Genomic DNA, 14,838 nt, shown 5'->3' on the forward strand with positions numbered 1-14,838 from the left:
CTAGTACGGCACATCTCAGTTTATTGTACGGTGAAAGTGCGCCATCGAGCTTAGAGACAAAGTGAGAACAGCAGGGTATTGCAAGCCCCGTACTGCCTCACAGTACAGGAAAGTGAAAGGTTTATATAACGAAAAACACGTGTAGCAAAACAATAAAACGCGTCATTAGCATGTGGCAATTGCCTCGCCTGGCATACACACAACTGGGTAATTGTTTTATTATCACGATTAGAATGACGGGAAAGTAGATGTTACGAAAGCAGCGAAACTGCATTCCATTCCTGTCATGCTTTTGTTTTCGCTATACAACGTTGCTTTATATTCAATCTTTATGCATTAGTGTTAAATTTAGCTATCATTATATCATTAAATCTGTGCTAGAGCACAATCAACCGCTACACTAGTAGGCCGTGAACGACGGAAGACGATTTGGAAGATTTCTGGATTCGAAGAGGTAAATAAATTGAAGTATTAAGATAACTGAAACCTCAAATAAAACTGTCTTGTACAAATTTCCTAAACAAACTTCTGGTATATTTCTTTGGGGTAAGATGGGATACCTTTACCAGATAATATCCAAAAACCCTGATCTTGTTTCAAACAATTAACAACGGTCTATGGGAGTCGTAAAGACACGGTTTTATAATTTTTTGAATGTTCTTTGTTTACAAATGGGATAAGAAAATAGAATGCAAAAGTGTCCCATCTTTCCCCACCCTACTATACATATATTAAATATATTATAAAGTAAAAATACTTTATCCCTTTTGCGCATTTTACCAGAAACATTATCTCATTTATTCACCGGTTTTCCAAACCAAATTTTGTCATAACAAGCACACAATACAACCTTCATTCCCACACACACACACATATATATATATATTATCTGCAATTAACATCCAACACCCAAACTTATTTTCGTTGAACAAATAGTCAAAACTGCAAAATTATTCTTTAGAAACCGAGATACCCAAATTTTCTTCAAACAACAAAAAAGAAAAAAACGACATTTTACAGCAAAAATACATTTAGTAATTTTTTAGGCAATGTTTTTAACACAATGGACAATTTACAGCAAAAGAATTATTTCAGTAATTTTTTCCCGAAAAAATGGATGTTTTTACTTATTTTTTACTCTGTCATTCTTTTTGCCATGAAGTTAAAAAATAAATACAAAATTAGATTTTCTAATCCTCCATAAAGAAATACTGGCCGGACTTCTTCTGTGCCGCGTCCTTTACCGAGTTAAGCTTGTTAATTCGTGGACGAAAGTTATTCGGGTCTCGTCGGAAAGTGATTTCTAACGACTCCAAGAAACTGTTCATGCCCGATAGTAAAGGTTGTGGGTGATTTGCTGTTGTTTCTATTGATGGACGACCGCTGAATACAATCACACGGTCCGCTAAGTAAGTTGCCATTATAAAATCGTGCTCCACAACAAATGCTGTTTTCTTGGCGTGGAGAATGAAACGTTTGATAACCTGAAAGAAAATGGGTTGTTATTAAGATGTAGCATTTGAACAAATAATACTTAAATAATTGTAACTTATTAAATGTTTATTCTTGCATGGAGGGCAATGACAGTTGTTATATAACACAGGTGTTCTGTTTCGTACACCTTGTGCCCGCTTACAAGTTACCACGTATGTAACTTTTTAAATGTTTATTCTTGCATGGAGGGCAACGACAGTTGTTGTAACACAGGTGTTCTGTTTCGTACACCTTGTGTCCCAAAATTATCAATATGTTTTCTATGTTTGTGTGCATCTACACTACAGTTAAACCCATAGTTGTCAAACATAGGATATCATAAACAAAAAGGGTCTATGGGGTTACCATGTGTCAACACCAAACTTGTAAACAAGTTGACATCAGTGAACAATGGTGTCCATTTATACAAGCCTATCGATAGAATTTTGTAGAGGCTGCAGCAACCCCTGGATTTCCAATTGTAAATCAATTTATTTTAAAAATATTCATAAAAAATAAGTAACTTTACTATAAATTTATAAGTTACTATGCAAGTTATGGAATGTGTAACATTACTAGGTTACATGCATTATTGAACATAAACTAACCTTTGCTGCAACAATACGTTGCTCGGAATCAAGATAAGCCGACGGTTCATCAATCAAATAAACATCGGCAGGTTTACCAAGACACAAAGCAATTGCCACCCGTTGTAGTTCACCTCCTGATAAATTCTGTATCTCCTGATCGATAATATTATCCATCATCATTGGTTTCATTACATCTGTGATGAATTGTGGGTGAACGTAAGCGCTCCGGATCTTCTCGTGAAGCAATTGACGGACAGTGCCTGTAATGATGGAATATTTAGGTAAGGTTAAAGTATTTCAAATAACACCTAAAACAAAATTATTTCAAACAAAAAGCCTTCTCAAAAAAATCTTCTGTGATTCTAGGTTTAAGACAAAACTTTAGTTTACACAGAACAAAAAATATAAACTATGTCCAATCTTCAGCCATACCTGTGGACTTTGGACTAATCTTCTGAGGTTTGTAACTAATGTTGAGTGATGGAACTTTATTCCCAGCGTCTGGAGCCAACTTCCCAGCGAGCATTCGAATGAAAGTCGTCTTCCCCGTCCCGTTTTCCCCCAGCATGACCACGATCTCAGAGTCGGTGAATTCTCCTCCTTTCACTGTGAGTTCAAAATCTCCAAGTTTTTTCATCATGTCTCCATAGGAGTATCTGCATGCAGTGAAGATTAATGAGGTTGGGGTAAGATGGGACACAATTTCATTTTTTTTATTCTAGTTGTCTGTATCTGTAGACTGTATCACAATCACAGCCACATACAGTGCATACATTTACCCTTTGGCATTAAAACAATTTTTAATCTTCGCAAAAATTGCCAAAGCCCTAACCCTTTTAAAATGATTAAAATAATTCATTCAACCACCTCCATGTTTATTTTCTGGCTGTGAGTGTAACTACAAAAATAACAAAATAAAATGCAACCGTACGCACGTTAATTTTTAATGGTCAGGTGACCAGTGGTCACCAGCGGCAGGACCAGCATTTTATCAACAAGGAATATTATAAGACCAAACATTTTAGTGGTCAACTAACTCTACCTGCACATTTTCTTCACATCCTCTTCTCCCTCTGCCGTCTCCGAGACTTTAAAAACCAGCGAGCTGTCTCGGAAACGTAGATTCTCGGATGGCACGAACCCATCCAAGAAAATATTGATTCCTTCCCGCACGGAACTTGGCATAGTCACGACACCGTAAGCACCAGGTACACCATACAAGCAGCAAATGAAATCGGACAAATAATCCAACACACTTAAATCATGCTCAACAACAATCACATAGTTTGTCGTCCCCAAAAGATTCCTGATCGCAACAGCAGCGTTTAAGCGTTGCTTGACGTCTAAGTACGAAGACGGCTCATCAAACATATAAACGTCCGCTTTTTGGATGCAGACAACAGCAATCGCAAATCGTTGCAACTCTCCTCCAGATAAATCTTCTATCTTCCGTGTAAGAACATGGTTTAGATCCAGGAGTCCACAAAACTCTTCCTGAGTTCCAGAGTCATCCTTACGATCCAGCATAGCCTGCACTGTACCTTTAACAGCCTTTGGTATCTGATCCACATATTGTGGTTTTATAACAGCTTTCATATCGTCTTCCAAAATCTTGGTGAAGTAATTCTGTAACTCTGAACCGCGGAAGTAACTCAAGATCTCTGTCCAGTCTGGTGGTTCGTCGTAACTTCCTAAATTCGGCTTCTGTTTCCCAGCGAGGATTTTTAAAGCAGTTGATTTCCCGATTCCATTTGTCCCGACCAAACCGAGCACTTCTCCTGCCCTAGGGATCGGTAGTCGATGAAGTTTGAACGAATTTGCGCTGTACCTGTGCGTCGTGTCCTTCTCCAAGTTGCTGGGTAGATTAATGATAGAAATCGCTTCGAACGGACATTTTTTGACGCAGATACCACAACCTATGCATAACTCTTCGGATATCCAGGCTAACTTGGAAAGTGGGGTCACTTCAATACAAAGTTTTCCCATTCGGACGACAGGGCAGGATTTCCGACATTCTTGCCGGCATCGTTTAGGTTTACATTTGTCATTATTAACGATCGCAATACGGGTGTTGGAGTCAGACATTTTTATCTAAATAAGCGAAGCTGAAAATTGAACTCGGTTTTAATTTTGAATAAATGTAACTTATTTACCCTCGCATTTGGTCATTTGGCGCTTATAATGGTAACGAACCTCAAACCTTTTAAACTATGTTGTGCTAGTTCGTGCCAATTTGTCACAGTCAGAGCGTTGAATGTTGTACCTCATGCTCACTGTCGAGTTATAACATGGGTGTCTTCTTATACACCAGACACACATGGTGTATTCATACACCTCATGCTCACTGTCAAGTTATAACATGGGTGTCTTCTTATACACCAGACACACATGGTGTATTCACACACCTCATGCTCACTGTCGAGTTATAACATGGGTGTCTTCTTATACACCAGACACACATGGTGTATTCATACACATCATGCTCGCTGTCGAGTTACAACATAGGTGTTTTCGCATACAGCAGACACACATGGTGTATTCATACACCTCATGCTCACTGTCGAGTTATAACATGGGTGTCTTCTTATACACCAGACACACATGGTGTATTCATACACCTCATGCTCACTGTCGAGTTATAACATGGGTGTCTTCTTATACACCAGACACACATGGTGTATTCATACACCTCATGCTTACTGAATTTATTAAAATATAAAAAAGAACAGACGTATGATAGACATACTAATATTATACAAATTAATATTGTAATTAGAAAATATTTACCCCAAAATTAAACAAAAATTGGAAAATAATTGCGCAACACGTGTGCCTTTTATCGCAAAACATAAGAATTAGATCAGATACAACCAAAGATTTGGGTAAATTGAAGAGTAAATTGAGGATTTACTCGAAATAATAATTTGGATAAATTGTTTAAAAGTTTTTAATATATGTGTCAAAAATTGCGATAAGTAATTTCAATATTTGGTTATTTTACAAAAAATACTGATTCTTTATAGTTTCTAATATCTATGGGAATCAATTTTACCGCGTTGTTACGTCATAGTTGAAAAAGGGCGCCTTCTTTTTGTAATATAAAATTTGTTCAATTTTTTTAAATAAAACGCTTAATTTTGCAGATTTAAAGTAAAAATGAGCGAATCTAATGCAGGGAATTCTTCTTCGATATCGGCCAGTGACGTGACACACCACGCTAAAGTATTTGGCCACGATTCAAGTCCAGTTTATTTGAGCGTAGTCTGGTACTCAGGGAAATTAGGAGCAGCTTATTATGAATCAGAAAGTCATATCATTTACTTTCTCGAAGCCTCTGTGGAGTCCAGCCCCTTCGAAAGAGTCGAAAGATTGATAAATGAACTGCTACCGACCACTATAATTACCAGCGCAAAACAGGACCCGGATTTTGTGGAAAAATTAAAGATTTTCGCTGAAAAAGAAACAAATTCTGGCGAGAAAACTCTTGAAGGAAATATTTCCAACGAAAGTGTAAATGTGAACGAAAACGGTGCTACAGTTGAAATGTTATCAAGTATGGAGTTTCGGTACGATAATAGCAAGCGGAGAATTCTATTGGTTAACTTGCTAGCAATGCCTGATCATTATACCGAATCTGAACGAGCGGTATACATGTCTTCACTCGTACAGTTAGATAACCACTGTTCTGTTCGTGCTGCTGGAGGATTATTACGATTTCTCGATAAAAACCGTGTCGGTGTCGGTTTAGAGGGTTCTGAGGTACAAACACCGATTGCTACGTTCATGAACTTTACTTTAAAACACGCAATGTCAATGGACACATCCTCGTACGACGCACTACAGATTTTCAAACAGTTACGTCATCCTTCAGCGTATAAAGTTGGATACAAAGAAGGGATCAGTCTTTTCGGGATTCTGAATCGTACCACGACAACAGTCGGACGAAGAATGCTTAAATCTTGGTTCTTTCGGCCAACGACTGATTTAAAAGTTCTCACAGAGCGTTTAGACGCAGTGGAGTATCTTGCTAACCCAAGACACGAAGAAACACTAAACTCTGTAAAAGATTGCTTGAAAAAAGTGAAAACAGTTTCGAATATGTTTGTTAAGTTACGAACTTCAAAACTGTCTGTTTCTGAGTGGGTAGGGCTTTGGGAAACGGCGCAAAATGCTCTAAGAATAGCTGATCTCTGTCGTAGCGCTGTGCTGGCTCCAGAGGCGACGCCGCTAATCTTTAGCGACATCGCCCGGACGTTTACACAGGATTTGGTGTCTGTGGTGACAGTTATTGGGAATATAATGGACATACCGAGCAGTAAAACTGAAGGAAAATTCGTCGTTAAATCTGGAGTTTCTGAAATGTTAGACGACATGAAAGCTACGTATGCGAAGTTACCTGCTTTGCTTGGTCAGTTAGCGACCAAGGAATTGGCAAAATATAGCGATTATATTTCATCTTGCCAGGTCGTTTACATGCGCCTAGTCGGATACTTGTTATTCATCACTAAAACGGATGAGATGAAAAGCAGCGGAAATCTTACTTTGCCGGGCACTGAGGTGGTGGGAGATTGCCAGGATACCGTGTATTATAAGACCCCGGCAACGAAGGTACTTGACGAAAATTACGGCGATATTTTGGAGGAAATTTCAGACAAAGAAGCGAGCATTATAAGTGATTTGCAAGAAACACTAACACCTTATACTCAAGCTTTGCTAGACGTCATGCGTTTTGCTGCTGAGTTAGATTGCCTGGCTTCTTTTACATCGGTAGCAAAGGACTTCAACTACACGAAGCCAATTTTAAAAACAGACCGCCGGATTTGCGTTAAAGGTTCAAGGCATCCGTTACAAGAACACAGCGTGTCTTTATTCGTTCCAAATGACGTCGTATTTGATCACGAATCCGGGATAGTTAAAGTTCTAACGGGGCCGAACGCAAGCGGGAAAAGTGTGTATATTAAACAGATCGGTTTGATCGTTTTTATGGCGCAGATTGGTTCCTTTGTGCCGGCCGAATCAGCCGAGATTGGATTAGTTGATAAAATCTACACGAGGATAAAAAGCAAAGAGTCAATATCATGTGGTATGTCGACGTTTGCTAAAGATCTTGGGCAAATTTCAACAGCGGTGAATGGCGCCACCTCGCGGAGCCTTATTTTGATCGACGAGTTTGGTAAAGGAACGGCAACTGTTGATGGGGTGTCATTGCTGGCGTCTGTGTTAACGCATTGGCTCGCAAAGGGCGACACCTCGCCGCGAGTTATCTGCGCCACACACTTCCACGCGGTGGCGCGCCGAAACTTGCTGCCTACTTCGCCAGCTTTGCGCTTTGTGACCATGGAAACCATACCTGGAGAGAGAACGGAACGAGTATCTCTATACCAACTTAAAGAAGGTATAAGCGAGCAGAGCTATGCGTGTGAGATTGCTCTCCAGGTTCGAATCCCACCCGAGGTAGTAAGTCGAGGTAAAGAAATCAGCGAATTAATCCGAAAAAACGTCCCTATTCGTCCATACAACAGGTCGTCGTCCATTACATACCAAATCCGCTGCCGTCAGGTGGCGAAAGAAGCGCGACAAGTTGACTTGGATAACCCGGCTGCGGTTAAACGGTTCCTCTGTGACGTCATAAAAGGTCTTTCTTCGCCTAGAAAGCGGAAATTTCCAGGAAGTGACGTTAGCACTTCGGAAGAAATTCAACCGACCATATCGAGCGATGAAACCACGTGACAAACTGAACGTGATAATTTTATGAGCCTTATTTGTCCACGAAATTCACCGTGGCATTAAGTATCTGCCGCAGTATTATTTGTTCCTGCCGCAGGAAAAATGCCACGGAACAAGCGTATATACATTGTCCTATGCTGTGTTCGAAGCCACGTCACTTGTACTGTAAAGAAAATGTATATTTTACGCTTTTTTAAAGTTTTTTTAAAATAAATTTTTGCTGTATATAAAGACCCCTAATGCTCGTTGTCGGCGTGCCTTACCAAGGTATAGTATGGTGGGGTAAGATGGGACACCCAATCTCTATTCTCGTCCAAAGAGCGTTGTTAATTTAAAAAAAAGGTAAAACATTCAGTATAATATATGCTAACGGTACATATCTTATTTCACAGAACCAAAGTGCAAAACCTTAATATATAGTAGGGTGGGGAAGACGGGATACCTTTTTAGAACATAATATCTAAATATCCGGATCGTGTTTTAAACAACAATTAACAACGGTCTATGGAAGTCGTGAGGATACGGTTATAATTATACACATGTTGTTTGTTTATATAAGGACGGAAAAATAGAATGAAAAGGTGTCCCGTCTTTCTCTACTATGGGCCATATTTTTTATTTATGTCTTCGAGAACTTCGAGACGATAGCGAAGGCCATGTTATTTAAAAATGGTGAGAAGAAAATCAATATCCGTTGTAAAACCCGCTATGGATGAAAGCATGAAAAAAACAGCATCAGTTAAAAATCGTGGCTGTTTCATTCTTATAGTTATAGTCAGACTTACCATTATGTCACAATATCCAACAAAACATATTCAGTACAAGCAAGAAGCCAACTATGGCTAAATATGTTTCAACAATATTGGGTTTAAGGTAATTGCTGTTGAATAAAGATTGTGTTTTACAAGCTCATATACCATGTCTGGATGATTTTCGGGAAATTGGGCGGCTCTGCTCACTGTTGAGTTATAACATAGGTGTCTTCATACACACAAAACACATGACATAACCGTGTAGTTATACTCCATATTTTCAAGGACTATTTCTACAATGGTTGGAATATTTACTTTACGAAACGACGCTCGGAAAACAATTTCGCTTGTTTGTGTAAATCTCGTCTCAGCGTCTGATTTAACGCCTGGTCGGTTTTAAGCGAGTCTGCAGTCATGTACATTGAAATCAATCTAAATTACAGTTATAATATACAGTAGGGTGGGAAAATACGGGACATTAGATAACCACTGTTCTGTTCGTGCTGCTGGAGGATTATTACGATTTCTCGATAAAAACCGTGTCGGTGTCGGTTTAGAGAGTTCTGAGGTACAAACACCGATTGCTACGTTCATGAACTTAACTTTAAAACACGCAATGTCAATGGACACATCCTCGTACGATGCACTACAGATTTTCAAACAGTTACGTCATCCTTCAGCGTATAAAGTTGGATACAAAGAAGGGATCAGTCTTTTCGGGATTCTGAATCGTACCACGACAACAGTCGGACGAAGAATGCTTAAATCTTGGTTCTTTCGGCCAACGACTGATTTAAAAGTTCTCACAGAGCGTTTAGACGCAGTGGAGTATCTTGCTAACCCAAGACACGAAGAAACACTAAACTCTGTAAAAGATTGCTTGAAAAAAGTGAAAACAGTTTCGAATATGTTTGTTAAGTTACGAACTTCAAAACTGTCTGTTTCTGAGTGGGTAGGGCTTTGGGAAACGGCGCAAAATGCTCTAAGAATAGCTGATCTCTGTCGTAGCGCTGTGCTGGCTCCGGAGGCGACGCCGCTGATCTTTAGCGACATCGCCCGGACGTTTACACAGGATTTGGTGTCTGTGGTGACAGTTATTGGGAATATAATGGACATACCGAGCAGTAAAACTGAAGGAAAATTCGTCGTTAAATCTGGAGTTTCTGAAATGTTAGACGACATGAAAGCTACGTATGCGAAGTTACCTGCTTTGCTTGGTCAGTTAGCGACCAAGGAATTGGCAAAATATAGCGATTATATTTCATCTTGCCAGGTCGTTTACATGCGCCTAGTCGGATACTTGTTATTCATCACTAAAACGGATGAGATGAAAAGCAGCGGAAATCTTACATTGCCGGGCACTGAGGTGGTGGGAGATTGCCAGGATACCGTGTATTATAAGACCCCGGCAACGAAGGTACTTGACGAAAATTACGGCGATATTTTGGAGGAAATTTCAGACAAAGAAGCGAGCATTATAAGTGATTTGCAAGAAACACTAACACCTTATACTCAAGCTTTGCTAGATGTCATGCGTTTTGCTGCTGAGTTAGATTGCCTGGCTTCTTTTGCGTCGGTAGCAAAGGACTTCAACTACACGAAGCCAATTTTAAAGACAGACCGTCGGATTTGCGTTAAAGGTTCAAGGCATCCGTTACAAGAACACAGCGTGTCCTTATTCGTTCCAAATGACGTCGCATTTGATCACGAATCCGGGATAGTTAAAGTTCTAACCGGGCCGAACGCAAGCGGGAAAAGTGTGTATATTAAACAGATCGGTTTGATCGTTTTTATGGCACAGATTGGTTCCTTTGTGCCGGCCGAATCAGCCGAGATTGGATTAGTTGATAAAATCTACACGAGGATAAAAAGCAAAGAGTCAATATCATGTGGTATGTCGACGTTTGCTAAAGATCTTGGGCAAATTTCAACAGCGGTGAATGGCGCCACCTCGCGGAGCCTTATTTTGATCGACGAGTTTGGGAAAGGAACGGCAACTGTTGATGGGGTGTCATTGCTGGCGTCTGTGTTAACGCATTGGCTCGCAAAGGGCGACACCTCGCCGCGAGTTATCTGCGCCACACACTTCCACGCGGTGGCGCGCCGAAACTTGCTGCCTACTTCGCCAGCTTTGCGCTTTGTGACCATGGAAACCATACCTGGAGAGAGAACAGAACGAGTATCTCTATACCAACTTAAAGAAGGTATAAGCGAGCAGAGCTATGCGTGTGAGATTGCTCTCCAGGTTCGAATCCCACCCGAGGTAGTAAGTCGAGGTAAAGAAATCAGCGAATTAATCCGAAAAAACGTCCCTATTCGTCCATACAACAGGTCGTCGTCCATTACATACCAAATCCGCTGCCGTCAGGTGGCGAAAGAGGCGCGACAAGTTGACTTGGATAACCCGGCTGCGGTTAAACGGTTCCTCTGTGACGTCATAAAAGGTCTTTCTTCGCCTAGAAAGCGGAAATTTCCAGGAAGTGACGTTAGCACTTCGGAAGAAATTCAACCGACCATATCGAGCGATGAAACCACGTGACAAACTGAACGTGATAATTTTATGAGCCTTATTTGTCCACGAAATTCACCGTGGCATTAAGTATCTGCCGCAGTATTATTTGTTCCTGCCGCAGGAAAAATGCCACGGAACAAGCGTATATACATTGTCCTATGCTGTGTTCGAAGCCACGTCACTTGTACTGTAAAGAAAATGTATATTTTACGCTTTTTTAAAGTTTTTTTAAAATAAATTTTTGCTGTATATAAAGACCCCTAATGCTCGTTGTCGGCGTGCCTTACCAAGGTATAGTATGGTGGGGTAAGATGGGACACCCAATCTCTATTCTCGTCCAAAGAGCGTTGTTAATTTAAAAAAAAGGTAAAACATTCAGTATAATATATGCTTACGGTACATATCTTATTTCACAGAACCAAAGTGCAAAACCTTAATATATAGTAGGGTGGGGAAGACGGGATACCATTTTAGAACATAATATCTAAATATCCGGATCGTGTTTTAAACAACAATTAACAACGGTCTATGGAAGTCGTGAAGATACGGTTATAATTCTACACATGTTGTTTGTTTATAGGACGGAAAAATAGAATGAAAAGTTGTCCCATCTTTCTCTACTATGGGCCATATTTTTTATTTATCTCTTCGAGAACTTCGAGACGATAGCGAAGGCCATGTTATTTAAAAATGGTGAGAAGAAAATCAATATCCGTTGTAAAACCCGCTATGGATGAAAGCATGAAAAAAACAGCATCAGTTAAAAATCGTGGCTGTTGCATTCTTATAGTTATAGTCAGACTTACCATTATGTCACAATATCCAACAAAACATATTCAGTACAAGCAAGAAGCCAACTATGGCTAAATATGTTTCAACAATATTGGGTTTAAGGTAATTGCTGTTGAATAAAGATTGTGTTTTACAAGCTCATATACCATGTCTGGATGATTTTCGGGAAATTGGGCGGCTCTGCTCACTGTTGAGTTATAACATAGGTGTCTTCATACACACAAAACACATGACATAACCGTGTAGTTATACTCCATATTTTCAAGGACTATTTCTACAATGGTTGGAATATTTACTTTACGAAACGACGCTCGGAAAACAATTTCGCTTGTTTGTGTAAATCTCGTCTCAGCGTCTGATTTAACGCCTGGTCGGTTTTAAGCGAGTCTGCAGTCATGTACATTGAAATCAATCTAAATTACAGTTATAATATACAGTAGGGTGGGAAAATACGGGACATCATTAGCACGTAGTTTCCAAATATTTTGATCGTCTTTTAAACAATTAACAACCGCGAGTATATGGGAGTCGTTTTAAAACTCGTTAAATGCTCTTTGTTTAATACTATAACTAAATGGTTCGAGAAAATTACATGAAAAGGTGTATCACCTTACCCCACCCTGCTATATTAAAATAGAATTTATTCTTTCGAATTCGATTACGAACATTATGTTATTTAAAACAACAAAGGACAGGGAATAAACAGCACAAAAATAGTAGTTAAAACATGCTATGGATAAAATATACGAGAAAGAGCGTCAGTTAAAAAGCATTGCTGAACCGTATGACATTGAAGTAGCTAAACCATATCAAGTTGCATTGTAGAAACTTCATGCGAGAACTTCTATTGTTAACAGTCAATGAAGGGTAAGCTATTTTTTTACACAACATGCTTACTTACAAAGTTTATCGGAATTATACATAAGGTGTATGAAATATATTACACACGTGGTATAACGACTGTCGTTGCCGATTGTATATGTATTTAGTTGGGTGGGAAATGATGGGACATTTTTATTCTCTTTTATTCCATTTAATAATAAAGAAAGAATGTTTACAGAACTGTATAACCGCATCCTCGCGACTCTAAACGAGCGTTGTTGAGTTAGTAATTGATAAAAACAGAATCGGAAAATATGGGAATTGGGCGCCTACGGTATCCATCTTACCCCACAGTAATATAGTGGAATGGGGGAAAATGGGACACCTTTTCATTTTATTTTCTCATACATTTTGGTAGTAATACAAAGAACATTCAAAGAATTATAAAACCTCCTCCTCGCGACTTTCATAGACCGTTCTTAATTGTTTAAAACACGATCAGAATATTTATATATTTTGTGCTAAAGGTGTCCCATCTCCCCCTACCCCACTATATATAATTACAGCATTGAGAACTTGGCAGACGGCTCGATTGAATGGGTCTGGTGTCCTACTCACGCAGACAAACGGCTTAATTTAGCTATTCAAGTTGTTTTGGTCGTCATAGTCACGCTTTAACTTTAATACGCGCCATTCGTTTGCATTGAGGCGTGTATAGTGGCGTGTCCCCTCTACTGTTTGCCTAATGCTTGAGTTGTAATTTGACTGTGTTTAGTTTGCCGCAGCGTTAGTTCTTGGTTGTGCAGGTGTAAGATTTAGATTCGGGCAATAACTTGGTGGATAGTAACCTCTTTTACACTGATGATGGACCAAGTTACTGTCTGGATACTAAACTCATGATCAGCAGATGTTTTGAACAGTAACTTGGTGGATAGTAACCTCTTTTACACTGATGATGGATCAAGTTACTGTCTGAATACTAAACTCATGATCAGGAGATATTTCGGACAGTAACTTGGTGGATAGTAACCTTAGGCAAACTGATTAAACAAATCCATATTATGTCACCATTTATTGTGTAAATATTATGTGTATTAAGTAAATATGCATAAGCGAATTAAGGTAATTGACTTTCTATTTGAGGATAAGGTTTATTTTGAAATGGTTTATCAGTTATTTGTAAAGATGCTGTTTATAAAACATTACTTTCATTTTAAAAAGTCGCCATGCGCTTCGGTAAAGATTCGGGTTTAGCAGAGAAATAGTTACATGTGTATGTGGTAACTCGTAAGCAGGCATGAGGGCATTAGGTGTGTGAAACAGAACACCCGTGTTATAACAACTGACGTTGCTGCGGCAATGCGAGGATAAAAAAGTTACACACGTGGTAACTTGTAGGTTGTAAACTCATGCTATAACGACTGTCGTAACCCGCCACGTGAGGATAAAGCAAGGATATAGTAATGTTCATTCATACGGAAAGGCAAACAACAGAACTACATCGAAGACCGCACCAGTTAACGCAATGTAAATTGTAAAGGGAAGTCATTATAACACGGTACGGGTAAAACTACTTGAGGACAATTGCCAGATAAAGGCGAGGCTACGTTATAACACGCTACGGGTAAATAAACTGCTTGAGGCTCCGGATAAAAGCGTCGTTGCTAAGTTTACGGTAAACTTGGTGAGACTATAGTAGGTTGGGGTAAGATGGTTTATGTTTTTGTTTTATCGTCCCGTTTGGTAGTAAACAATGAATATTTGCTGAAATATATAACCGTATCCTCACGACTCTTAAATAGCGATGTTTAGTTAAAACAAAATTGGGAAATATGGGATATCATGTGTTAACCATCTTACCCCACATTACTATATAAACAATCCCATGAATATTTTTTAACCTAAAGTAAAACTCTAAACCTTTAGGTACCTGTAAATATCAACGAAAGTTAAATTTACGTGCCCAGAACATTCGTTGGCTAAAAATAAACACCAGGGAATTACCCTTAAAATGGATTCCCCTTAATTGTTCAACAGTGAGCATGAGGTGTGTCCCTATTGTTTATTTAGGTGTTTAAGTTGTGTTATAACAGCTACAGAACATGCCTTATCAAAATTGATTTAACTATGTTATTAAGTAACATGCTACACCACATAAATAGCCACACAC

At 39.2% G+C, this 14,838-nt stretch overlaps 3 protein-coding genes across 3 annotated transcripts; 2 read left to right on the forward strand and 1 right to left on the reverse strand.

The window, feature by feature from the left end:
* Positions 1–4: 4 nt before the first annotated feature.
* Positions 5–4,195, reverse strand: LOC149725537 (ATP-binding cassette sub-family E member 1-like). The gene is made up of 4 exons (XM_089891332.1): positions 3,106–4,195; positions 2,496–2,719; positions 2,082–2,323; positions 5–1,484 (listed from the first exon to the last, which is right to left on the reverse strand). Exons 1-4 carry the CDS (start codon positions 4,146–4,148, stop codon positions 1,191–1,193), a joined length of 1,803 nt encoding a protein of 600 aa, XP_089747458.1. The 5' UTR covers positions 4,149–4,195; the 3' UTR covers positions 5–1,190.
* On the forward strand, positions 2,597–8,453 carry LOC149725538 (mutS protein homolog 5-like). Its single transcript, XM_089891321.1, has 2 exons — positions 2,597–2,749; positions 5,207–8,453. Exons 1-2 carry the CDS (start codon positions 2,739–2,741, stop codon positions 7,791–7,793), a joined length of 2,598 nt encoding a protein of 865 aa, XP_089747447.1. The 5' UTR covers positions 2,597–2,738; the 3' UTR covers positions 7,794–8,453.
* Positions 8,454–8,989: 536 nt separating this feature from the next.
* LOC149725539 (mutS protein homolog 5-like) lies at positions 8,990–11,446 on the forward strand. Its single transcript, XM_089891331.1, has one exon. It carries the CDS (start codon positions 9,135–9,137, stop codon positions 11,079–11,081), a length of 1,947 nt encoding a protein of 648 aa, XP_089747457.1. The 5' UTR covers positions 8,990–9,134; the 3' UTR covers positions 11,082–11,446.
* Positions 11,447–14,838: the final 3,392 nt, after the last annotated feature.

The sequence above is a fragment of the Ciona robusta genome, chromosome 13 (assembly GCF_009617815.1).
Source record: "Ciona robusta chromosome 13, ASM961781v2".
In the NCBI taxonomy this organism is placed as follows: domain Eukaryota; kingdom Metazoa; phylum Chordata; class Ascidiacea; order Phlebobranchia; family Cionidae; genus Ciona; species Ciona robusta.